The following is a 27,491-nucleotide window of genomic DNA, read 5'->3' on the forward strand; positions in this document are numbered from 1 at the left end:
AAGTAGATAAACTAACATTTACACACGTGAGTCCTAGGGACGTCTTAAGAGCTTTTAAATCTTTAGAAATCAAAAAGACTGCAGATCTTCATGGTCTCTCTGTTAAAGTCATTAACTCCGTGATTGATTGCATAGCTCCCTATCTATCATGTATATTTAATAAATGTGTAGACAATGGTGTGTTTCCAGATTTAATGAAGCACAGTAAAGTCATTCCATTGTTTAAAGCTGGTAGTACTTCTGACCCTACTAATTTTAGACCAATATCTATACTACCCACGCTTAGTAAAATATTTGAAAAAATTTTATTACTGCAATTACTTCAACATTTCAATTTAAACAATTTAATGTCTAATAAACAATTTGGTTTCACAAAGGGTCGCTCAACAACCGATGCTGGTGTTGAGTTAATAAATCATGTTTTTCAGGCTTGGGAGGAGTCCAAAGATGCTATTGGTGTCTTTTGCGACCTTTCCAAAGCCTTCGATTGCGTTTGTCATGATATCTTGATCGCGAAACTTCGTCACTATGGAATAACTGATAATGCCATCGCTCTTTTGGAGTCATACCTTAGTGGCCGCGTTCAGAGGGTTGATGTGCATGGCTGCAGATCGTGTGGATCTAACGTCACTATAGGCGTCCCGCAGGGCTCAATTCTAGGTCCATTTCTATTCCTAGTTTACATAAACGACCTACCTAGTCTTGTAAAACATGAGGTGGTGCTGTTTGCAGATGATACCTCCTTACTTTTTAAAGTAAAGAGACGACAAGATTCCTTTGACGATGTAAACAACGCCATTTCAGAGGTAGTGGATTGGTTTACTGTAAACAACTTGCTACTTAATGAAAATAAAACAAAATATGTTTATTTTACGTTATCGAATGTTAGTAGGCCCCTCGATTCTATTATTGTAAAAAATAAGGAATTGGACCTCACGGATACTGCTGTATTTTTGGGAATTACTTTGGACGCTAAGTTGCAATGGAGTCCTCATATTGATAAGTTGTCCAAAAGGCTCAGCTCAGCAGCATTCGCGGTCAAAAAAATTCGTTTAATAACCGATGTAGAAACCGCGCGATTAGTTTATTTTGCCTACTTCCACAGTCTAATGTCGTACGGCATCTTGCTGTGGGGTCATGCTGCAGATATGGACAGCATTTTTGTTCTGCAAAAGCGAGCCATTCGGGCGATTTACAAATTGGGACCCAAGATGTCACTTAGAAATAAATTTAAAGAAATTAATATTTTAACTTTGGCATCACAATATATCTTTGAAAACTTAATATATGTAAAAAAACATATAGGATTATTTGCAAAAAATAGCGATCGGCACATTGTTAATACCCGGAATAAAAATAAACTTGCTTTACAAGTCAGTCGATTACATAAGATTACTAAATCTTTTAAGGGGCAATGTATACGTTTTTACAATAAGATTCCCATTGACATTCAGAATTTGCCTTTCAACTGTTTTAAGACAGTAGTTAAACAAAAACTTTACAAAAAAGGTTATTATAAAGTTAGTGATTATTTAGAAGATATGAATGCATGGGATTAACTGTCTGAGAACTGATATTAGGCAGCTAAATTACTCAATTGTATACCAATATTTTATGTTTTATGTTTATTTTTATTTTTTTAAAGAACGTCTAGGGCCCTGTGCCGAGGTTTTTCTTGCAGCTTCTTTTCCCCGGCTATACAGGTTGTGAGAAGCTGCAGTAGTTTTAGGCGGATGAGACGTTCGTTATGTAAAATTGACGATTCAAAGTGTAACTATGTTACCTACTGAATAAAGATATTTTTTTTGAATTTGAATTCAACAGAATGTAGCCTCTGTTACTCTACTATAGGCGTGTCTGAATTGTTTTTGGTCGGTTTTTATACACATTTATAATGGATTTATCAAAGGAGAAACGTGGTTATTATGCTGTTAAAATAATTGAAATAAAGGCAATAATAGCGCCTTACAAAATTTTTCAATTTATGCTTAAACTACAGCGAACAAACACGCGATAGTTTGACGAGCAATACTAATTTAACACAACATTGGCCCCGATTCCTGCAGACACCGCCTAATTTTATTTTAAGTTATATCCGTCATTTTCATATCCGTCGAAAAGGAAAGGGACGGATGATTCACAAGCTCTTAATTTTAGGAAGAATGAGTAAATGAATGGATAACCCGGGCGAATCAAAAGGTACGTCGCTGGTATGCAATCCGTTTGACGTGCTGTCTACTTTACTGAGTCGGGTTATTGACGGATGTAAAATTTTTAGACGGTTGGTTTAGATTTGTGCTTAAAATTGACGTGTGTTCCATAAATTTTATGCTTGTCTATTACCCGTCCCTTTCCTTTTCGGCGGATAAGAAAATGACAGATATAACTTAAAATAAAATTAGATGGTATTTACAGGAATTAGCACCATTATGTACTTAGCTGATAGTTAGTAGAAACAGAATCTCCCTGAGTAGCACGTCATAATATAACACCTATACGCAACCATGTGCTAAAATCATTCCTTTCGCCACGAAGACAAGTGAATACAACATTCTAAAAAACTAATTAATACGACACGACGAAGATGTTTTAAAAATTACCAGTATTATGATTGTAAAAACCCGTTTATTTTTTTTAAATAACTTACCGCCTCAGTATGCACAGGGTGTACCGCAAACAGCAACGCAGCGAGCGCAGCAAACGGGCGCTCGAGTCGAGCTAGCACTGCGCCGGCGCGCAACACTAGCGCACAACACGTTGCGTGCAACACCACGTTACACGCGTGCCACCACCACGCGGACAGGCCGCACAACGCGTAGTTTAACCTGTAACAATGTGTATATTAGCTTAATTATGTAGACAGATGTTAGTAGTAAAAGGATAAGATTAAGTAACAGACAATGACAGGTAAAGTACGATGTTTATTTTTATTTAAATATAATTTGACGGCCTCCATGGTCCCGTGGTTAAGCGTTGTGCTCACGATCTGGAGATCACGGTGGGGATATATCACAAAATTCACTTTAGGATACCTAGTTTGGTTAAGACATTGCAGGCTGATCACCTGAATGTCCGAAAGTAAGATGATCCGTGCTTCCGAAGGCACGTTAAGCCGTTGGTCCCGGTTACTACTTACTAATGTAAGTACGTAGTCGTTACATGAGTCACGTCAGGGGCTTTTGGCGGCTCAGTAATAACCCTGACACCAGGGTTGATGAGTTTGATAATCCACGTCACAACCCACACGAGAGAAGAAGATGAAACGACACGACATAAGAATCAGGAGAATAATAGATCCGTCATCTCAACAATCTCCGTTTGCCTAAAACTTGAAGATTTGACAGGTCCGGTTTGTATACAAGCGACTGATGGCGTATTAAAACGTATAGGTACGGTCTGCTTGTATGCGTTATTCAACTTACCATGGGTGTTCGGAAAGCTTTTGCTCATTACATTATATGCAAATTACATGCCTATAGTGTATGTGACAAACTAATCGTTAACAACTTTGACGCTTAAACAGACTTAGACTGTTAATTCCTCTTTCCAGGTCTACCTTAGACCTTAAAGTTGAGTGAAGAGATTATTTATTATACTGCATATAATAGTTCATCGCTTAGCTCACTTTTGTTCGTTACAAATTATACTAAAACAACAAAGTAAGTTGGGTGAGATTTGAAAGTTGGTAACTACACGTTACATCATGGTGCACGCAAGTTGCAGCTGCGAGTTAGCCGAGTTCCCACCTCTATCCGGTCTCACCAGAGACGCAGCCGGGAGATGTAGGACCAAAGAGTGGTAGTGTTTGGGCCCCTGAACTACCCGAAGCAGAATACGAATATTGTGAGGCGTATGTTAGCACAAATTACGTAGTGCTAGTAAAATGAAACTCCTACATAACAATTTTCAGGTTTTCTTCGTAGTCTGCATACGTCTCCTCTCTTCGTAATAACCTGAGGTTAGGATAACCTTTACGATAATAATCGAGAAATCAAATTTCACAGTTATTGACTCACACCGTGCTTTCCAGACTTCGGCCTATGTTCTGTAGAGGACTTATTCATCACTGGTACTTATTTGATATTTTATCAAGTCGGTGGTGTAACATTGGGAATTTAACATAGTATTTAGGAGCGTCAAAGGCTGCGCGCCGCGGCGATGCGTTTTCGCCCTGAACAACTACGCTACTGGATGCCGTCTTTAGTCTATTTTCGTGAAAGAAACAAAGGCTTTTTCAATAAAGAAGTTTCCCGGCAGGTGGGTACGTGGGTACGTAGTCCCGGTATTCCCGAGGAAGCAATTAGGTGGCAGCCGTGTGGGTACATTGTGGTTCTTTGAGTTACGTTACACCGTGCAAGACGTGCGTTTAGAAAGGACGGAAACATTATGTTTCGTGAAGATACAGCGTTTCATAAGTATAATGCAGTAACTTAGTGCCTTGTTATATTATAAAGTCGGTGTTAATATTTAATTTATGTTTCAGCGAATATACATGTTTGTCTAGTCATCTAGGTGACTAGACATATAAGAAAACAGTCTCAAACAAATCTCAATTTTCTTTTTGACTGCTTTACGAATTTTAATTAAAAAATCCATAACAAAGAGAACGCCGTTTGACCATGTTCATCGATGACATACGTATGTATACGTATGTATTTCATTAGAAATTCGTTTTGACGTTTCGTAAAAAGTATCTCATTTGATTCATCATCATCAGCCCATTAACGTCCCCACTGCTGGGGCACGGGCCTTCCCTATGGATGGATAGGGAGATCGGGCCTTAAACCATCACGCGGGCCCAGTGCGAATTGATGGTTATTAACGACTGCTAATGCAGCCGGGACCGATGGCTGCGGGAACGTGCCTTCCGAAGCACGGAGGAGCTCGAGATGAAAACTTTTTTTTTGTGGTCACCCATTCTATGACCGGCCTAAGCGAAAGTTGCTTTACTTCAACAATCGCAGACCGAGCGCGTTAACCGCTGCGCCACCAAGCTCCTCTTGCCTATTCGTTGTCTGTCTATAGTGTCAATAACAATAACCTTTGAAGCGTTGACTTGATGTTATTAAATGAATGTTTCTCAATACAATGCAATGAGAGGCATTTAATGTTATGTGTTTTGAAAAAGACTTGTCCATAGCTAGCACTCCAGTTGTAACAATGACGTCAATTTAATCTCCATCACATGTTTTAACCACAGTACGTCTCAGCCTGCATAGAGGCGGCACTCGCATAATTCCCGGCTGCGTCTCAATTCATGTTGCGTCACTCTGCATCAGACAATGCGCTCCATTTCTCGCGGCTCCTACGCCGCTATTTAGGCCGTGGTACGCTTCTAACAACGTTTTACAACTGACAGTGTTGCTTTTGCACTTACTTGGAAAACGTTGCGTTTTTTCCCCTTTTTGTCTGCGAGTTTTAGCTTTAGATTATGTTCTAGGTAGATAGAAAACTGTTATTGTTTGACAAGAAGATCTATCGTTGTTTTAATCCTAGATAGTTTAGGTTAGAGAAAAATAGTCCTGGAACCTTAAACTACATTACATGTCACCTTAATTGTACATCAATATTTTATGTTTATTTTTATTTTTTTAAAGAACGTCTAGGGCCCTGTGCCGAGGTTTTTCTTGCAGCTTCTTTTCCCTGGCTATACAGGTTGTGAGAAGCTGCAGTAGTTTTAGGCGGATGTAACGTTCGTTATGTAAAATTGACGATTCAAAGTGTAACTTATGTTATCTACTGAATAAAGATAAATATCTTTATTGAATTGAATTTGAATTTATGTCAATCCCATACATTTTTATTTATTTATTTAAAAAAAGACGAGCACAACAGTTAACAATCATAATAGAGGACACATTACAGTCACTACATACACATTACATTCACTGTCGCTTTTCAAAATAGTGTTGCGTCTTCGTTAACCCCCTGACAAGTGGTTTATTACAAAAAGAAGCCCGTGTTGCTCTATAGGTCACTTACAACCAATAACAACCACAGATATTGGAGTTAAACAATGAGCCACGAGACCGGGGCACCCTGAGTCATGCAGCGAGGTAATAGTTACATAATAGTTACATCGTTTTTTCTCACCAAAACGCAATTTGTATTGCGTTATTTAAAAAATAGGCTTACTGCGATTCAATCTATTTATACTCGTATAGGATTCCCAATCTTTACTAAAATAAATAGAATCAACACGTTTCCCTACCGTTAGAGCTTATCCCATTTATCTGGGATCCGCTTACATGTTAAAGAGTTTTGGCTCGCATTGTTTACCGGTTAACTACATAAACCGTGGAACAGACCACGAGTGAATAATCTCGGAAAAATGTACGAATTTTACTGTGAAATGTAACTTATTAATTTTGGTTATATTTCCATCACTTTCAAAGAGAGTTTAAATTACTATATAATATTTATCGCTGTATCTGTACGAGGCCATAATTCGTGGCTGACTTTGCTAACTGACGTATCTGTAATTCTTATGCTAAAGTGATTTGTGTGTTATTGACAATCGCAAAAGGTGTAAATTAGTTTCGCAAAAAATTGCAGATACGTCAGTTCGCGACATCAGCGACGAATTGTTTTAAACTAGTACCTCGTACTGACTATTTCAGCCCTTTTATTCCGAAATTTACAAGTAGCACGTATGAATCATTATCAACTTTATCAAATCGACGGCACTCCAAACCAACCCGCATGTGAATAGCTATAAAGTGTAAGCAATAGCTCTAAAAGCCAACAAACACCAACACGGCAGACGTATCGCAACTAGCGGCGCGCGAGTGGACCACAACTAGTATTTACAGTAGCGCGCTGGCGCCGCGCCACGGCGGGCTTACCGCGCTCGGCGATATATAGCGCCGACGCTAACCCACACTACGCCTGTGTACCCCTTGAGATTCCAATAGGGATGGAGATAAAACTCAGAATTGAAATTTTAGAGAATCATTCTTTAATTAGAACGTTAGATTATGATAATTATATTTGGGATGAATAGAATATATCGATATCGTAACAGGATTGGAACCAAAAAAAAAATGTTAGAAGGATATTTTTTATTGGCTTCGTACATTTGAGTCGTTTTGAGTCGTCGCGTAGAAATGTTCATTTGCCTTTGAAAAGGTTAAGTGCATTAATAGATGGATGAAACATTTGAAGCGACGAAGTGCGGTCATAGATTCGGCTTATAAACCGGAAATATTGGCTTGTAAATTAACAAGAACATGGCAGCTTGGCAGCCCTATCAAAGGGGCAGTAATGTAGAAATGTTCGGTGTTGCTTAAACATGTGTGTTCATTTCGCTATTCACTGTGAAACGCAGCCGAGTGGCGAGATGATAACACACAACTAGACATTTACTAGTACGTTCTCCTTATTCTAGGAGGAGATAAGCAGCATCATACTCCAGTTTACTTCTTCGTTGTACGTTGGTAAAAATACAGACCCGATTACTTTTTTTAATTGACTAGGCAGCGCTCCGAATTTAAGACCTAAGGCTTGATATTCGACGCACGTCACCGTCGTCGTCGTTGGGTGAGGCACGACGTTCGTGCCTCACCCAACAGGGTCCACATAATACCAGCGTCGTGGTTCACGCCGCGACTTGTGCTGAGTGAGGCCCTTTTATCTCAGGACGTCCACCACCACCTTATGATCTTTGTAATGAACATCCTTCTATGCTTTTTGTAATTGTTTTGTAAAAAAAAATAAGTGATGTTATTCTTTGTGTGTGGCGTCCTTTTATAACAAACAATTTCTATTCTTTTTTTCTATTCTATATTAGAGGTGTAGACAGCTCCCACACCCATTGCACCACAAATATCTTCCTCTTTCGTTTCTCATTCATTTTAAAAATGTTTTCAAAGGATTTTTAAATCCTACATTTACGCTCGAGCTGGATCTCTGTGCAAACTCTCAAATTTCAGGACATGTGACGTCACAACTGTCCGGAATGACGTCACTCGGAGCTTTGTTTCCCGGCGGCCGCTGGCGAGCATATTTCACGTTCCCGTCACGAGATGTCGGCAGAAACATTTTAGAGGATGCACAAAGAGCGTCTTCTAAAAAGACCAACTGTAGCTACCATGTTGTACGCGTAAGACATGGATACGTGGAGAGTCGCGCACTCAAAGCAGACAAATTATCTTTCTTTTTGGGACATATCTCGTAGTTTAATTCGTGTCCTACTTTTCGTTTACGCGACAGTTACATCTGTCAAGCCTATATAGCGACGCGTGAATTACTAAGATACGAGAGAATATCAAAGTAATCGTTACATTAGTTTTTCAGGTAAGTAATCTCAGACAAGCGTGGAAACATTTACACGCAAAAAATAATCCACCTAAATCTCTACTAATAATAGATAGCGAAGACACGACATGACTTTCCAAGAATTTATTTATATTCAATTTTTACAGATTTTTCTTTTCAGAATCAATCAAAAATATTTATTCAACGTAATTATCATGGATAAACTTGTTGAAAGTCAATGTTACATTTTTTTGAATTTACGTCATTTCGCAAGGTGTTATGGCTGAAGAGAAGAAATGACAAGAAACTGCAACAACAATACGTCTTTTAAAAACCAATGAGGGTATACAATACATTAAAAGTTATTTAATAACTAGAGGAACACATTCAATACCAGAATTTTTTATCATTTAGATAATTATTAATCTTATAATAAGCTTTTTTACATAAAGTAAGCTTCATATCACATGAGCTTTAAATAAATTTTCTGACAAATTTAAAATATTATCTGGTATTTTATTGTAAAAACGTATACCTAACCCCAAAAAAGATGAATTTAATTTACTTAATCTAGAGTTTTGAATAGCAATTTTATGTTTATTTCTTGTATTGTAAGTATGCCTTTCACAGTTTCTCGGAAGGAGAGATACATTTTTACGTACATACATAATGTTTTCATAAATATATTGACTTGCAACCGTCAGTATATTTATTTCTTTAAACAGCTCCTTTAAAGAGTCCCGACAACGCAGATTATAAATAGCGCGAACTGCTCTTTTTTGAATGATGAAAATATTAGATTACTGTTACAATATTAAGCCTTCGTCAAGTCAATCACGTTTTCTTCTGTTGATATTTTGTTTCCACATAGTTCATCCCACTCTGCTCCATATTGTGTGCCAGGATACGTTTGCTTCCTCGTATCACATTCCAATAAACGTCATTTAACCGGGAGTCGAATACGCCGGGATGAGGGCGCAGAGTCAGATTTAGTAACATTTGAACTTACTATTATATTTTTCAGCGCCCGTACTAACCGTGATAACTACAAACTCAATGTTAGCATTATCTGTCAAGATGTTGTGGCCAGTGATTATGGCCTACCATAATTTTCCATATCTCAAAATAAAACTGAAACTTTGCTTAAAAAAACATATTTATGATCTTTTCCATCATTCAGCGCTAATCGCTGTTCGTCCACTTTCGATTAATTCTTTCAAAATAATCCTTTCAGACAAAGCTCTGAGCTCCGGGGGTCGCGCCCATTCGGTCTCCTTCAGGCCTGTTGTCTTAAATTTTGTATCGCGTGAGAGCCCTGAACGCTCCCCATTTGTCCGGCTAAGTAGTCATATGCGACAAATCTGCAATAAGTCACGTCAAAAAAAAGATGTATGGACACGTGATGGGTACATAAAATATGTTAGCGTGGGCAAATGTTGGTGTAAATGCAAATCTACTGTTTAAATAATGAGTGTCTTCGTTGCATAATATAAATACTTAGTTACGAGTAAGTATGAATAATTTAGGTGTTTACTTTGCTTTAGTCAAATGCATTGCATAAAATGAATTTCTAAACCTATTTTTACGTCACAAACATACCAAAAATCAAAACCGATAAATTCTGACTGGGACGGGATTTGAACTATCAACTTTTGCCAAGAAAAAGCGACACAAATCTTGGGTAGAGCTATAAAAGAGAATTTCCTAACAGTCTTGTGCAGGTAGCCACTGCGAACGCGCGTCACTACCTACTCGCTCGCGCCGGTGGCCGTGCCGTTTTGTTATCTTATATACCTATTATTGTTTATTCGTGCGTGCGTGAATAACAAACACCCTCCTGACTATATTAGTATAACGTAAAAGGGTAACTCCTGTTAATCAGGAGCCCCTGATAATAAGATGAACTCCAACTCAACGTCCCCAAAAATCCCAACGTCTCAACAAACCCCAAAGTTACAACAAAAGTGCAATGTTCCCACAAAAACAACAAGTTACGCTAATGTAACCTCGACAACATGTTTCCCCAAGAAAGATCAAGCTATAATTTTGGATTCACTAGATGGAGTAACACTAATCTATCCGTTTTATTTCCCGCATATCCAATTCCCGTATATGTATCTATACGGACTCGAAACAAACAGCAGACGAGCTCATAGACGGGAAAAAGGAAATTACAGTCCAAAGTAAGACTCTTGAAATTAAACCATTGATTACTAGGAATAAAAGGATAGTTTTATCTAATGTTTGCCCAGTTATCCCCCATTACGTAATTGAGAAAAAATTTGAAGAACTTAATGTAAAAATAATGTCACCAATAACTTTTATGAAAATTGGGGTAACCGAGCCCGGGTTTTCGCATGTGCTGAGTTTCCGAAGGCAACTTTATGTTTCGCCTGAGGATGAGAAACGTCTCCCTGAATCATTCCAGATATCATTTGAAGATACCAATTATTGGATTTACATCTCCACCGACTCCCTTAAATGTTTTTCTTGTAATAGTATGGGACATTTGGCAAAAAATTGCCCCCAGAATTCAAACGGTGAAGAAAGACAATATACACAACTAGAGGAAGAGATAACTAAAATATTTGATAGAAACGACGATTTAATTCCTATTGCAGATACCTCTCTAACTCCTATCCCAGACACATTACTTCAACCATCACAAGAAAATTCAAAAGGAGTAAAACGTATTCACTCCCCTACTACTACCGAATCTACAAAAACAGACTTCTTAAAACCTTCACATGGAATAAGGGCGCTAGGTTCAAAAGGGGACGACTTAGATACTATGGACATTGAAACAGATGAGTCATCTAGCAATATCTCGCTGGAGGATACTGAAGATAGAACAAGGACAAAGAAAAAGTTAAAGAAAATAGACCCTAGAGGAGAGGAAGAGGTCTGGGCAGATATACAGAAGGACTTGACCGAAACAGACAAGGAAATGTTTCCCTTAGATATAGATCAGTTCATAAGTTTAATGGATAACATAAGAGGAAAACAAAATGTCAAAGAAGTGGTATATTCGTATACCGATAACGTGAAAGACCTTATCACTATGTGCAACAAGTTATACTCTAAGATGAACAAAAGTCTTAAAAATAGATGCGCTCGCCTATCAAGAAAACTCCATGAGATATTAAGTACCACCATCAGTTTATAATTAATATATAACTTTTGTATACTAATTACTTATATATACATATTTAAGCGTACATAAGATAGATAAGACAATATTTTGTAGTTTGTTAATAGTTGGTGCATTTATGAATATTTTACAGTGGAATGTTAATGGATACTATGCAAGAAAATCTTAAACTTTTGATTAATCAGGTAGGTCCAGCCTGCATTTGTTTACAAGAAACAAATTTTTCGTCTAATTATTGTGCACCATTAAAAGGGTACGAATCGTTCCATAAAAACCGAATCCTAAGTGGAAGAGCTAGTGGTGGAGTAGTTATTTTTATAAAACCATGTTTCATTCCAAGTCAAGTACAATTAAACACACATTTGGAGGCAGTAGCAATTCAAATTAAATTCCCGTTAAACATTACAATATGTAACATTTATCTTCCAAATAGTAATCATTTAAATATAAACGACTTAAATAACCTGATCTCCCAACTTCCGACACCCTTTATAATTACAGGAGATTTTAATAGTCACCATTTCTATTGGGGATCTGAAAAATGTGATACTAGAGGTAGATTACTTGCAGACTGGTTAGACAACAATAAAGAGGTACTTTTATTGAATTCTGGACAACCAACACACTTTAACAGCAACACGGGAAACACTAGTGTTATAGATCTAACTTTTGCTTCACAAAATATAGTATCATATCTTGACTGGAACGCATTAGAGGATCTGTATGATAGTGACCATTTTCCAATCTTAATTCAATCTCAAATCCAGGAATCTTTGTTAAATGACACAAAATTTCCTCAAAAATGGAAGTTTCACAATGCTGATTGGTCAAAGTTTCGAGACGAAGTTGATATTAACATCTCTAGATTAATAGATTTAAAATCTGACGTAGATGCTTCTATCAATGATATTGTGAAACAATTTTCTGAAATAATTATCCAAGCAGCTTACAAGTCAATTCCAATAACATCGGGTAACTATAACAAGAAAAATGTACCATGGTGGAATGAAGAATGTAGCATAGCAGTCAAGGAAGTAAAGAAAGCATTTAGAACATATAAAAAATATGCGACAAATGATCCAGATTCTGAACTTAAGGTAGAATATAAAAAGAAGAGAGCCATATGCCGCAAAATACTAAAGGCAAGTAGACGGAGAAACTGGGAAGACTGGGTATCATCTATTTCTACCAAAACCCCTGTTGGCGATATGTGGAAAAAAATCCATAAAATCAGTGACCACAATACTCGTTTCAATAAAATAATACTCGAAAGACCAGATGGTACATTTATATCTGATCCTATTTACACTACTGATATGTTAGCTGAGACCTTCGCTTCAAATTCTAGCTCGGAAAATTATAACGATAATTTTATTAGTCACAAAGTCTCACAAGAAACCGACCAACATAATTTTGAATTAAACAATAACGCAAACCCAATAAACAAGGAATTGTCTATGCACGAACTGACGTTTGTGCTTTCTCAATTAGGTAATACTAGTCCCGGACCCGACAACATACCCAATACAATAATCAAACACTTACCTATTAGCGGACTCAACTATTTACTAGACCTATATAACTACATTTGGACGAAACAGGTATTCCCAGATTGTTGGAAAGAGGCGCTCGTGATCCCAATTTTGAAACCGGGAAAAGTACCTAGTTCACAATCAAGTTATAGACCTATATCGCTAACTTGTTACCTTTGCAAAATACTTGAAAAAATTATTAGTAGACGGATTAGATGGTATGTAGAAACAAACAAGTACATTTCCCCATTTCAATACGGTTTTCGACAGTTTCGATCAACTATAGATCATTTGATGAATGTTGAAAATGAAATACTAGAAGCTTTTGCAAATGATAACATATTGGTGACAGTAGCATTAGATATTGAGAAAGCCTATGAGATGGTTTGGAAACATAGAGTATTGATACTGTTACAGCAAATGGATATTAAAGGCAACACTTTAGCATTTGTTAAAAATTTTTTGACTGAAAGGTCCATAAAAGTTAGAATAAATAATATACAATCTAAATCTACACCTACTGAAAATGGCTTACCTCAAGGATCAGTCCTTAGTGTGATTTTATTTCTTATAGCAATTGATGACGTTCTCTCTAAAGTTTCAAAACCGGTTAAAGGTTTTCTTTTTGCTGATGATATAACTATAACATGTAGCGGTAAAACTCTTAAATCTACCTTAAAACTTGTCCAAAAGACTTTAGATAAATTTTAAATTTGGGCTGAAACCAGTGGATTTAAATTTTCAAAATTAAAAACTGAATTTATTGTATTCTCAAAGAAGAAGAAAATTACAACGAATTATTCATTAAACTTAAACGGACATACAATTAAAGAAGTTAAGAATATAAGAATATTGGGATTAACACTTGATAAAAAACTGTCATGGATAACACATGTAAATAAATTGAAGACTGAATGTTACAAAAGACTAAACATCATAAAAGTATTATCATCAACATCATGGGGTGCTGATCAGAGCTGTTTGATAAACACCTATCGAGCGATAATTAGACAAAAATTGGATTATGCATCAGTTATATACGATTCGGCAAGAGAACGTACCTTAAAATCTCTAGAATGCATTCAAAATACGGCTCTTCGTCTTAGTATAGGCGCCTTTAAGACTAGTCCTGTGAAAAGCATAATCGCTGAATCCGGAGAAGTTCCATTAAACTTCAGAAGAAAAGAGTTAACCATAGTGTATGCAGCTAATATATTATCTCAACCAGACAATCCAGCGTTTCATGTCTATACAAAAGAATCAGCATCAGATTCTGAATATCGTTTTCGACCTGCATTACCACAACCTTTAAGAATTAGAGCTAAAAATTATTTAAGTGAACTAAATCTAGTTATTCCTCCTGTGTATACCAAAAAAATATGTTTCTTTCCACCCTGGGACAAAATAGACCTCCCTATTAACTTAAAGCTAGCAGAAAATATCAAAGACGATACACCACAATATATTTATAAAAACTTATTTCACGAACTTAATGAGACGCATAAAAATAGTAAAACCTATTATACGGATGGGTCCGTCATAAATGGTAGATCAGGATGTGCCATTGTTTCAGGAGGTGAATACCACAACTACAGACTTTTAGATTGCCACTCAATCTTTAGCTGCGAAGGAATTGCTATACTTAAATCTTTAGAATTAATCCAAAAGGAATCAAACTTTAGAAAATTTGTAATTTATACTGACTCCAAATCATGTTTGACAGCTTTACAAAATCTTAATAACGTACACCCACTTATAACAGAAATCAAACAAAAAGTGCATGATCTCATTCGAAACAACTTTAATATTGAACTCATCTGGATTCCTAGTCATCAAGGGATATTAGGTAATGTGAAAGCAGATACGGAAGCCAAAAATGCAATAAATATCACTTTCATTGATAAATCTGTTAAAGCTAGCCAAACTGAAATTAAAAAGTTATTTAAATTGGAAATTAGAAAGATTTGGGATATTTATTGGAGAACAGGAAACACAAGTAAACTTTTTGATATAAGAAAATCTATTTTTGAAAAATCTCCAACCTCTTTTTCGTGCAGAAAAGATCAGGTGGCTATCACTAGACTTCGGATCGGACACACAAATTTAACTCATATACATTTGATTACTAAAGAAGAGAGAAATAAATGTGATAAATGTGGGATGGACTTAACTGTATATCACCTCTTAGCTGAGTGCACAGCTTACAATGATGAAAAACTTAAATGTAATGTTCCTAATAATATGATAGACTGTTTAACACATAATGGATGTATACGTACACTTGAATTTTTGAAAACTATACAATTATATAAACATTTGTAATTTGCCGTGGTCGTTGATGACCTTTGATGTTAAAAAGCGACCTTAAATAAATAAATGAAAAAAAAAAGAATTTCCTAAACATGACTTTAGTGTCGTTTACTATAATTGTTGGGAAACATATTGTTAACGTTACGCTACTTAGAAACCACACAAAGTGTCCAATGTTTCTCAAACTATATTTTCCGTCCCTCTAATTTACCCAAAATAATATTAATTTCTCAATCCGCCCCTGTACTTCAGCTCGGCAACCCGCATGTCGCACACGGAGTGCTGTCGCAATAAGCCGAGCGACACGGCTGGTTGACAACCCCTGACACGGTGGTTGACACCAACCCGACACGTCGCGCGCCGGGTTGTCGCAAGACATCTAATGAAGCTTACCTCGGATTAACTCGTTGGTAAAACACGCTGTCTAAATATTCTGCCATTATACGAACACATGTTACCATATTTTGTTACAGTATGTACTTACCTGTAATACATAATAACAACAACATAATAACAACACTGTAACACTGTAATTAACATTGTAACTACATATTATATTTCAATAAATTTTCGAACTACCTGTAATACATATTAATTCCGGGAAGCGTTTGATTAGAAAATAATAGTTTCCTCATTCGAAGATGGAACAGTTTAGAATTTCAATAGTCAGTCACAATTGGCGAAAATTCGTAGACGAATATTATGGTGAACCGAATGTTACCAGGTTTAACTGATTTCCGAGCTGCTTGATCGTTATTTCATGGTTATGGCACTCCGTGGTCTGTAAATAATTAATATTAACTCTAACACTGAACTGGTTTCGTAAATAACATCGTACTTATTAAAATTTGAAGCAAATGGTTTTGCACCGTGCTTTCAAATGATGCACTGTCAATTTAGCTGTCAGGACAGCTACTTTAGCGCCACCTACAATTCCATTCGGCATGACCCGCCCCAAATCGATATTAAACACTCGATAAACTCGATTTGCATTTGAAACTTAAAATATCAAATGCGAATAATCGGCAGTAAATCTAATTAACATCAATTGGAGAGGATTACAATCCCGTTATACGACATACTGGATATCTTGTATCGCTGCTGGATAGTCCTTTCTACAGGTATAACTATTGTTCTCCACCTAATAAACCAACAAGAGATGCATATATCTAGTTCACGGTGATATATTGCCGGTTCCGCCTTCTCTGGTTGGCACAAGGCTTGCTGAAGTAATGGTAAAGAACGGCGGCTGCAGGATAAATTGTGCTTATCCTAATGTGGACTTAGTGGCGACCAGGGCTTGGCCTCGAGGTACATCGTGCGGGAAATATTTAATGCTCTCGCGATTTACTGTAAGATAGCTGCAGAAACTATTTTTTAGAAAAAAACGCGATGAAGATTTGATAGAAATGCTTAGGTTAAATCGTAAATAATTTTTAATCTTTTACTTTTTTGATTATTATTTTTTAAATGCTTCTGGCTCACGATCCGCGGGACCCGGGTTAAATGCAGATGGGGACATACCACAAAAAATACTTTGTGATCCTCAGTGTTTGGTTAGGAAATTACAGCCTGATCATCATCTGATTGTCCGAAAGTAAAATGATCTGTGATTTGGAAGGCACGTTAAGACTTTGGTCCCGGTTACTACTTACTGATATAAGTACGTAATCGTTACATGAGCCACGTCTGGGGCCTTTGGTGGCTCCATAATAACCCTGACACAAGATAGAAGAATTACTTTGGGGCTTTCACGTTACTTAAATAAATATTGAGGTAACGTGTAGCCATCATGTGTTTAATGCTAGATTTGGAGATAAAACCTACGCCGAACATAACTGATATAAGTAGTTTAAAAGTTAGGAGGCAACCGACGTACATACATCATATATGGCAGTCAAACACATAACCTAACTTTTTACTTCCCCGCAGTTGGGTAAAAAAGATGAGACGTAGACTTGCACTCGTCGATATGATTTAGAAAGAGGGGCATGCGAGTAGTCGGCGCGTAGCTTCAACTGGAAAAAATACTATCTATGGATTCTGCCGCAACTGTACGGTACATTACTATGTACTCACTTACTGTTCTACTTTGTGCCAAATTAACAATAATTTTAACTGCATCTTTCGCATTTGTAATTTTATGTTTACACCGTTCCGCTTTATTATATTTTTATTTCCTTTAATCCCTAACGACGCTTGGAATAGCCATCTTGGCTATCAATTGTTCGTCTTTATAGCGTGAAATAGCGTTTTCTACATACTTTTATTTTTTTAATAAAGTGTTGCATTGCATTTTCTTTTATTGAATCGACGACCCACTGCCCCACAATGATCTCTAGTATTACTGGTCATTAACCGGCACGTAAAACAAGCGGCACGTCCAAAGCACGTCACGTAAATCAGGCGTGTTGCTTTCACGCGACATTGGCACGTTATAGCCACGCGTGTGACACGTATAGACACGAGCCGTGTCGGACATGTCACTAGCACCGATTGATGGGGAGATTATACGATCACATGCTTGCTTTATTATCTGGAAATTTTCAATCCGTGTATGTGAATAAATAATGTATTTTTGGGGGATTTTACAACTGTTTATATTGATTATTTCCCTCATTCAGCGCTTATCGCTATCGACCCACTAGGGTCGATTAATTCTTTCAAATATTTTTCCTCTCAGACGACGCCCTGAGCCGAGGTTCGCGCCCAACTGGGCACCCTCAGGCCTGTTGTCTTAAACGTTGTACCGGGTGAGAGCCTTCAGCGCTCCCCATTTGTCCGGCCAAGTAGTTAATGCCATCTGCGGCAAGTCTACAATAAGTCACGTCAAAAAAAAAAAAATATTATAGGATGTTCATGAAAATGTTGGACGTACGATGCCGGAACATTTTCACCACTTGACGTTGCTATTGACGTTTTTTCGTCAAACAGACCTATAAAACTTCCCTCTCACACCAGGGCAGGAAGAGGACCGAAAGGTCCTATATTAGTATATCAGTCTGTGGGGTCGACGGTACACACGACCAAAAGAGTCCATCAACCATCAATAAGGAAAATTTTCTGGCAGTGTATGTACAACTTTCCTTGAAAATAATTGAGCGAGAACGATAAATCCTATTTTAATTTATAAAACAGTTACCACAGTTTTGAACGCCGTAAACGGCCTACAGAAAAAAGTATCGCAATGTTTCCATCTTGGCGTTCCAATGCTGTGGTGGGTTTTTCATTTAGAATCTGAATCAATAAAGAGTATCGGCCATTGCAAAGGAGCATCACATAATTATGATTGCATTCTCGGCTCACCGACTTTCGCGTGAACCAGCCAACATAAATACGTAAATTATGTACATCCCAAATATATCGCTTGCCCGAGCGAAAGGAGAGCATAACAAATTTTCATACTAAGGGAAATAGCAACGTAGAATGTATTTCTGTGGAACACGAACACGAATTTGGGTAATAAAATTTTATTTGCGCGCCACCGGGGGCGTATTTCGCAAGACGCTCGCAAGTTTCCGCGCACGATCGCGCCCGTGCGTGTATTTAGAGTTGTAAAGTCGACAGTAAGTCGCGCGGTAATTGTGACGTGCGTCCGAGTGCCGAACTCACAGCTAACATTCGCAATGAGTTGTAAACGGTTGTTCTCAACTGTTTGAAGTTCGTCGAAACGTCAGGTGGGTTTATGCAAATTGCAAATGTTCAAAAGGGTGCCTTTGTTCTGGTAACACGTGTCGCTCTCAAATGGTGCTGGAAATAAAATATCGCCTGTAAAAAGTGTTAATTCAAATAAAATAATCAATAATGAGTGCACGCAAATGCGGCGTAATATATTATATGCTACAAAAAATTATAACACAAAAAGTAAGTACTTAACATAGATCACAAACAATAATAAAATAAATGGTACAAAAGGATATCTGCTGCTCAAAACGAAAGGACTTCAAAAATAATCCTCACTTCAGGAATTACGGAACTATTTCTCGTATATCCCCTCGCAGGAGCCACTTTATTTCTATTTTTGTTCATTCGCAATTTCGCAACACAATTTTCGCCTTTGACGGTGTGGCGTAACGAATCAAGCTCGAGGGAGGGCAGAATAGGTCCCTCAGGATTAACATACTCGACTCCTGAGTGTGCGGAACTAGTGCGCTGTAGGCCGCACTCTCGTTTATTTTATTTGTAATACACACGCGCGGTGCTGCTTATATTAAGCGAATAAATACTGATATTCAAGAAACGGATGTACAATGTCATCTGACGATTTGACACGTCCGGTTTTTACAGAAGCGACTACCTGTCTGACTTTCCAACCCGCGAAGGGAAAACCGGCCCAATACAGGTTAGGTCACATACCTCCGAAAATGAATTTCTCGGGAATGTGGGTCTTCAGTGACAGTTTGGTGTTATACGTATAAACAGCGATTTAAGACAGGAGAATAAAGTATTGATGTAAAAACAGACAAACAAGTGTGACGTCACTGAATAATAATAATATTATATGCTGCGGCCTCCGCGCTGCGTTGATTTTCAGAGGAGCCAGAATGGTTCAATAAGGGTAGCGATACACCTAATTATGCGGTGTAGCCAGACAACGTTTGACCTAATGGTCATGTCGTATGTTCGGTAGTTGCGTTGCAGTGGCATGGATGTATTGCCGCCTTTACACATCACTGACTGTGACGGTGCAAAGCAACAATGAGAAATGTTATTACATGTACTGGGTATAATCTAATACCCCAGTCTTGTGTCATGTTCATTATTATGTCCGAGAATGATCCGAAATAAGCTTAAGGAAACGTAAAAGGCGCGGAGTGGAACTCTTAATCTAAGTTTTCCAGTTTTCCTTAATATATATCTGTACGAGGGTGAGATATTACGTTGTTGGATTAAAACCGAACGCTTTTTACCCAATTGCACCGAAGCAAAAGGAGGGTTATGTGTTTGACCGCTATATATACACGTGTGTATGCACGTCTGTTGCAGCATAACTTCTAAACCACATGACGGAATTGGACAAACGAGTCACTAGAAGCGCCTTAATTGTACGGTTATAGGTTACGTGACGTCACGCTTAATTTAATGTGGCGCCCTCTAAAATTCATAGAGAGGACGAAAAAAAATTTCAATTTAAAAAATATAAAAAAATAATAATTAAAATATAAATATATTATATTATATTTATATTATATTAGATAATAGATTATATTATATATTATATTTAATCATTTTTTAAATTTATTTAGATTTTTTTCATTTAAATGTTTTTTTTTTCAAATTAGTATCAAATGAAAGGGCTTAATTTGCCCATTTCAAATATGTACATGTTACTCGATTATTACGTCGAATTGATAACATGACTGCTCAGACACGTTCCGGATAGGTTTGATCTCCAAATCTTGCACGCATGGTTGTATTCCAAAATGATATAAATATTAGTTTAAAAACTAAAATCCGACTACGGAAAAAAAAACGCTCTAAAAAGTACGAAATAAAGGAATATTCCTCTGAAATTCTTCTGTAAGTAGTTGGGTTTTAATTTGAAATTCATATTTTTCCTCATCTCGTTTCTTATGCCAAATTGACAATATTTTTCGGAGTTAATAAATTATTGGCGATACATCCTTTAATTAGCTAGTAAGTTTGTTTAAATATTAAAATTTTATTCTGTTAATACTTTAAAGTTTTGGATAATTCATCATGTTATACACTTCTCATCAAAAAAATCGAAACACTTCCGTTTTCATTGTTTCTGTCCGAATTTAACACAAAAAAGAATTCATACGATGAAAAAAAATACATAAATGTATAGCTGGCAGTTTGGCCATTACAGTAATAAGCGAAAATTCTAAATTCAAAATTAGAATTTCATTTGTTTATCTTATAAACGAAATGAATCACTGTTTTGAGACAAATGTGTGTTTAGGGTTGGAGTACATTTAGCGTTTAAAAACTAAAAATTGGCGCCTATCCTTAAACTTTTTGTTTTTTATTTCAATACTGTGACTTTGGGACGTCTGAAAAAAGGTTTTTTTTCTAAAACGTATGGATACTTCGCCCACAGAAGCCGCCCAAGTTGTGGCATTGCTGGATTCTGGCCTTAGTCAGCGTGTTGTGGCTGCAAGACTGCATCTAAGCCTGTCATCTGTTCATAGAGTCTATAAACGTTATCGGGAGACTGGTTTGTTCACGCGCCGTTCAGGATCTGGCAGGAATCGGGTCACTTCTGAGCGAGATGATCGATTTATTGTAACAACTTCTTTAAGAAATCGACGCCTTAACGCTTTTCAACTGCAGCAGCGGCTTCGTGTTGTACGAAGGGTGGCTGTAAGTGACTCTACAATTAGAAGAAGGTTGAAGAATCGTGGACTGGTACCGCATAAGCCAGCAAATGGGCCGAAATTAACTGCAGACCATCGAAGAGCGCGCCTTAACTTTGCACGTGAGCACCTAAATTGGTCATACCTACAGTGGAGCAAAGTTCTCTTTTCTGATGAGTGTAAAATTATGCTGTATGGTAACGACGGAAGGAACAAGGTCTACAGAAGAGACGGAGAACGCTATGCACAATGCTGCATTGAAGAAAAGGTCAGCTATGGTGGCGGTTCGTGGACGGTTTGGGGAGGAATCAGCGCCGACGGTAAGACAGAGCTTGCTTTCGTATCTGGGCCACGTCTGCCTGCACTAAACTGTCATCGGTACGTCGAAGAGTGTCTCGAGCCTCATGTGATGCCCTATGCACATTTTATTGGCAACGGCTTCATATTCATGCACGACAATGCTAGGGCTCACACCGCGGGCGTCGTACGAGATTATCTTAACGAAGTCGATATCTCTATTATGGAATGGCCAGCAAGAAGCCCGGACATGAATCCCATTGAACATCTGTGGGATGAATTAAAGAGACGAATTCGAGCAAGAGATCCTGCCCCAGAAACACTTAGCCAGCTGCAAGATGCAATCCAAGAGGAATGGGACAATATACCACAGCATGTGATCGTGACTCTCATCCGATCGATGAAGAACCGTATGGAAAAGCAGTAATTAGAGCTCGGGGACATACAAGTTATTAAATAAACGTTTTTTAGCTTTTTTTTTTCATTTACGTGTGTTGTTTTATCCATTTCCTTTATACTCCATACGGAATAAAAATGACTCATTTAACAAAATACGAAACCTATGAAAAATTCATTTAAATTTAGAACATTAACATTAAGATTTGATAAGCTCATATTACTCACTATTAAACGACATTTAACATTTATTCCTAAATGTACACATTTTTCTGATAATCCTGACAAAACGTAAACTTGCAAGGTGTTTCGATTTTTTTGATGAGAAGTGTATTTAAACGACAAAATTCCTTAATCGACACGCATGGGCTTGCCTTTCGTTATTTGCAAAGCAGAGAAGGAGTTCTATGTGTAAGTTTGAACCTAGAAAGGAAAAAACGGAACAACGAGACAATAGTTTGTTTTTCCACGGTAAAGTCAAAACCTCGGAACCTGTCAGCCCAAAAAAGTAGTTAAGAGACAGTAAGTATGATTGCAAACAACTTTTAAATGTCTCAACTTACAATAATAAAGTACTATAACACTCTAAAATCCCTGTCGTTGCGAACTAGAGACTTCATAACTTTCTATGAGCACATTGCAAGGGCGTCGACGGTCTTGGTAACTGCCCTGTCACTTTCCTCCTCCATAAAAGCGAAGCACGCCCGACGGGCCTCGATGTGGCAAGATGGCTGCTGTGACGTCATCAGCGTCTGCCCGTATATCCATGTGAGGCTGACGGCTCCCTTGGAGACAGTTTGCGCGATGCCTTTATTGTCTGTGTACGAGCGAAAAAAATAAGATAAAAACGTACAGTTATTTGTGTAGGTATTTTTCAGGCGCATGAGAAATTGGTAAAAGAAACTGTTTTCCTTTTGCTTGCTTGTTTTTGATTCTTATCTTCCAAACCTTTCGATTACTGCTCGGGTGACTTTTGCACCAAGTTTATGGTTGCGGGTTCGGAGTATTGTCAAAGGCCGTAAAGTCGGTGATGAGATGACAATTTATGCTGTTTATATTATTCTACGACTATATCGATCACAATTTATTAATTTACTGTCATCCTAAACTTGAAAATGTTTCGTAGTTATTGGTCGAATCAAAATTGAGATTATATATAAGTAAGTATTTTTAGTCTACATATTCTAATTAACAAACACCAACCTCATCGAGCTTTCTGTTAGACCAACGTAAAAGGTTGTTAGTGAAAACTGCACTAAGCTAAATTAATAACTGCAAGTAATAACTGTAATTGTGATTTTGTGTAATATTTTTTTCCCCTTACTGTGTTTGTATTGTTACTGTGGTGTCCTCTAATAATAAATACTTTCTTTCTTTCAAGTCCGGTACCGGGATTCGAACCGGTGCTCCCGTTTTGAGAAACAAGCCGGTGAACCACAAGACCACAGGTGACTTACAATAATAATTACTTTACAGGAAAGATAATTACATGTACAAATTACAGGCACTCGACCGGTTTTACGGAAATTAATTTAACTTGCCTCACTAGGTCGTCTGTGTGTAGTGCAGGGCTGTCATTACATTACGTTCCGGTAGGCGGGACATGTCCCGGCAGAGCCGTGTCCCCGTACCATAGAATAAGGAATAATGCCACGAATAGAACGGTAACTCCGCCTCGGAATAATTCGGACCGCCGAGCTTGACAAGTCAGTCGATTACATAAGATTACTAAATCTTTTAAGGGGCAATGTATACGTTTTTACAATAAGATTCCCATTGACATTCAGAATTTGCCTTTCAACTGCTTTAAGACAGTAGTTAAACAAAAACTTTACAAAAAAGGTTATTATAAAGTTAGTGATTATTTAGAAGATATGAATGCATGGGATTAACTGTCTGAGAACTGATATTAGGCAGCTAAATTACTCAATTATATATCAATATTTTATGTTTATTTTTATTTTTTTTAAAGAACGTCTAGGGCCCTGTGCCGAGGTTTTTCTTGCAGCTTCTTTTCCCCGGCTATACAGGTTGTGAGAAGCTGCAGTAGTTTTAGGCGGATGAGACGTTCATTATGTAAAAATTGACGATTCAAAGTGTAACTATGTTACCTACTGAATAAAGATATTTTTGAATTTTGAATTTTTGACTTACCTCACTCTGTCTAGCTTTAGTGTAAGCTGCTAAGGGGATCGGCCTCCGTGGTCCAGTGGTTGAGCGTTAGACTCACGATCCGGAGGTCTCGGGTTCGAATCCCGGTGGGGAAATATCACAAAAAATACTTTGTAATTCCTAGTTTGGTTAGGACATTACAGGCTGATCACCTGATTGTCCGAAAGTAAGATGATGGGTGCTCTGGAAGGCACGTTAAGCCGTTGGTCCCGGTTATTACTAACTGATGTAAGTAAGTAGTCGTTACATGAGTCATGTCAGGGGCCTTTGGCGGCTCAATAGTAAATGGGTTGGTAATCCACCTCACAACCCACACGACAGAAGTAGAAGAGACTGTTATCCCGGTCATTCCCGACACTTACCCACGGCAGCCCCACTCCAGTGGCACTACGAGTAATTCCACGTCTCACACGAACATTTGTAAGAAATTATTATTTATTTCTTATCCATTTAAGTACCTAATTTCGTTCTTTTGAAATAATTATTGAAAATAATTCAATTTTTATTTTCATGAAATATTCTGTTTAGTCTGTATCCAATGAACTCAAAAGACTATTTCTATTTGACCTACTTAGTTACTATGGTACCTTAAAACAATATAATATTAACCTATTTTCTTTCGAATTCAATACATTTTAGTTGTATATTTTAGTAGAGAACCTTTTCTGGTTAATTAAGGGGCGGTATGTACCCAGCAGTGAGACAATAGGCTGTTTAAGTTAATGTATGTGTGTGTGTAGTGGGTGTGTAGTGTGTAGTGTGTATGTGTTATGTTAATGCAAGCTCGCTCCATCTTAGGCCTCTTCAATGCCTTCGGGCGAGTCCGGGGCCAACAGCAAACCCATCAAAGGTAAAAAATGCTATTTAATAAGATATTTTTAACACTAACTCCATTTTAAAAACCAACATGTTGATTAGTAACTAGTAAAATAAATGAAATTAAAATTAGTCGGTAAGTAATTAACTGGAAGTTATTATTATTTATAGGTATTTGTGACTAGAGTAAAGAAAGCCTAGGGAATAAAGCTCACACAAGATAGGTATTAGGGATAGTACTGTTTATGCGTACATATATACATAAAGAACGGTCTCAGTGGCACAGTTGAGCGTCCCGGGTTTGAATCCCTGATACCAGGGATGATGAGGTTGGTAATCCACCTCACAACCCACAGCCCACAAAGAGAAGAATACATAAAGTCATGTCTATTTCCCACCGGGGTAAGCAGAGATTATGGAATTCCATTTTGCTTCGATCCTGACACAGCAGAATTGCAATACAGTGGTGAAGGAAGGCTTTTCACCTCAAGTGCAATTTGTTCTTCCACGGCACCGTGCGATTAGCTCGACACACAGCTCACTAACACGGCAAGGGGTAATTCAATCAACACGCGCACGAGGGGTGCCTCAGATAACACGGGATACCTTTCGTAACATTTCCTTTGCACACGCGCAGAACGAGAAAACGATAATAAACACCACGAAAGAAAAGACTGTTAATTAATTACCTTTAGAGTTTGTTATAAAATTAATTTAAAAGAAGACAGAAACAAATAATTATCTACTATATCGATAACACTCAGTTATCGAACGAGAGTTCGCAGCGCTCCCTATTTGTCTGGCCAAACAGTGAATGCTATCTGAGCAAATTCTACAAAGAAATTGTGTCCTTTATAAAATGCTGGCTTATTATTGCACGGTTCATGGTAGCCATCTTAGCATTGATGTAGAATGGTGCTAATTTCTGTAGACATCAACTAATTTTATTTTAAGTTATACTTGTCATTTTGTTCTCTATCGAGAAGGAATGGGACGGATGAATGACGGCTGTTAACTTTAAACTGAATGAATGAATAAACTGGGCGAATCAAATAGGTATCTCGCTGGTGTGCAATCCGTTTGGTAAATGTAAAATTTTAGACGGTTGTTTTAGATTTCTGCTGTTGTTTCATATTTTTATTATCTGTAGATTACCCGTCCCTTCTTTTTCAGCGGATAAGAAAATTACAGATGTAACTTAAAATAAAATTAGATGGTGTGTTCGCAGAAATTAGTGCCTATATGTTACTGTAGTAACACATCTTACAAGTTCGTGTCAAAAGAGGCTGCAATCTGTGTCGTGATTACATGTGGCCGACCCCATTAGCAATTACGGGCGTGACTTAGCTGTTCAAAAATACCATCCAGATCCGGGTAAGAGTTCTCAGCGCTCTAAATTCGTTTGACCAAGTAATAGATTCCGAGGTAAATCAACAAAATAGAATTCTTCAAAAAGAAACAGTTTCCTTGTACCAGTAGCGAGGTTCACGACCTCATCCTCTAGTGTTGCGAACACGGACAAACTGCTCGGCCCATGAAAATTAATGCCCTCCAACAAATACTCCTCTCCCCGCCCCATAGGCGATATAACCTCTAGACTTCCACACATCAGACTAATATTTCAGATATTATTATAAGTTGCCGTCCGTCTAGAAGACGTGCACTGACCAAATTGGAGATGTCTCTAGATAAGGTTTAGTACGATCTACTCTGAACCGGCGTGCGTGTATGAAGCGATTGATGAATGTGGAGGAAGCAAGAGAAATGTGTCAGGTTCGAACCAAATGGAATTACATAGTCTCTGCTTACCCCGGTAGGAAATTGGCGTGGTATAGCCGTCCTAATTAAAGCATGTAATAACGGGTACAATGTATAGCTGTCGTTCAAATAAAAACACTTTGCACTGTTTAGTTATAATTATTTGCTCAAGAAGATTAAACTATAAAAAATAAAGAATTATATAATAACTGAAGAAATCCTTGGGTGTCGGGACGGTGAAATTGATTTTATGAAATAAAACAGCAGCGTCTAGTTTTGTGTTGTATTGAGAGAAGGGAAGAACGAAAGCTCCGCGAATGAATGTGATTACAAAAGTGTTTCCATATTTAAAAATACAAATCTTAAATATATTTATATGTTTTCAACAATAACAAATTAACAACAAAAACTATGGCGAGCGGTAGCGAGCGGGCGGACAGTGCGCTTATTTGGCGCGCGATTAGCACCAATAGGTGACGCGTT

General features: G+C 37.5%; 1 protein-coding gene across 1 annotated transcript in view; it reads right to left on the bottom strand.

The window, feature by feature from the left end:
- The window catches only part of LOC126366160 (protein O-mannosyl-transferase TMTC1-like), a 247,103-nt gene that overhangs the window by 69,146 nt on the left and 150,466 nt on the right, over positions 1 to 27,491 (bottom strand). Inside the window, exon 3 of the mRNA XM_050009112.1 lies at positions 2,648 to 2,825. Coding sequence (XP_049865069.1) covers positions 2,648 to 2,825 — 178 coding nt within the window. The remainder of the gene's footprint in view (positions 1 to 2,647; positions 2,826 to 27,491) is intronic.

The sequence above is a fragment of the Pectinophora gossypiella genome, chromosome 4, assembly GCF_024362695.1.
Source record: "Pectinophora gossypiella chromosome 4, ilPecGoss1.1, whole genome shotgun sequence".
NCBI lineage: Eukaryota > Metazoa > Arthropoda > Insecta > Lepidoptera > Gelechiidae > Pectinophora > Pectinophora gossypiella.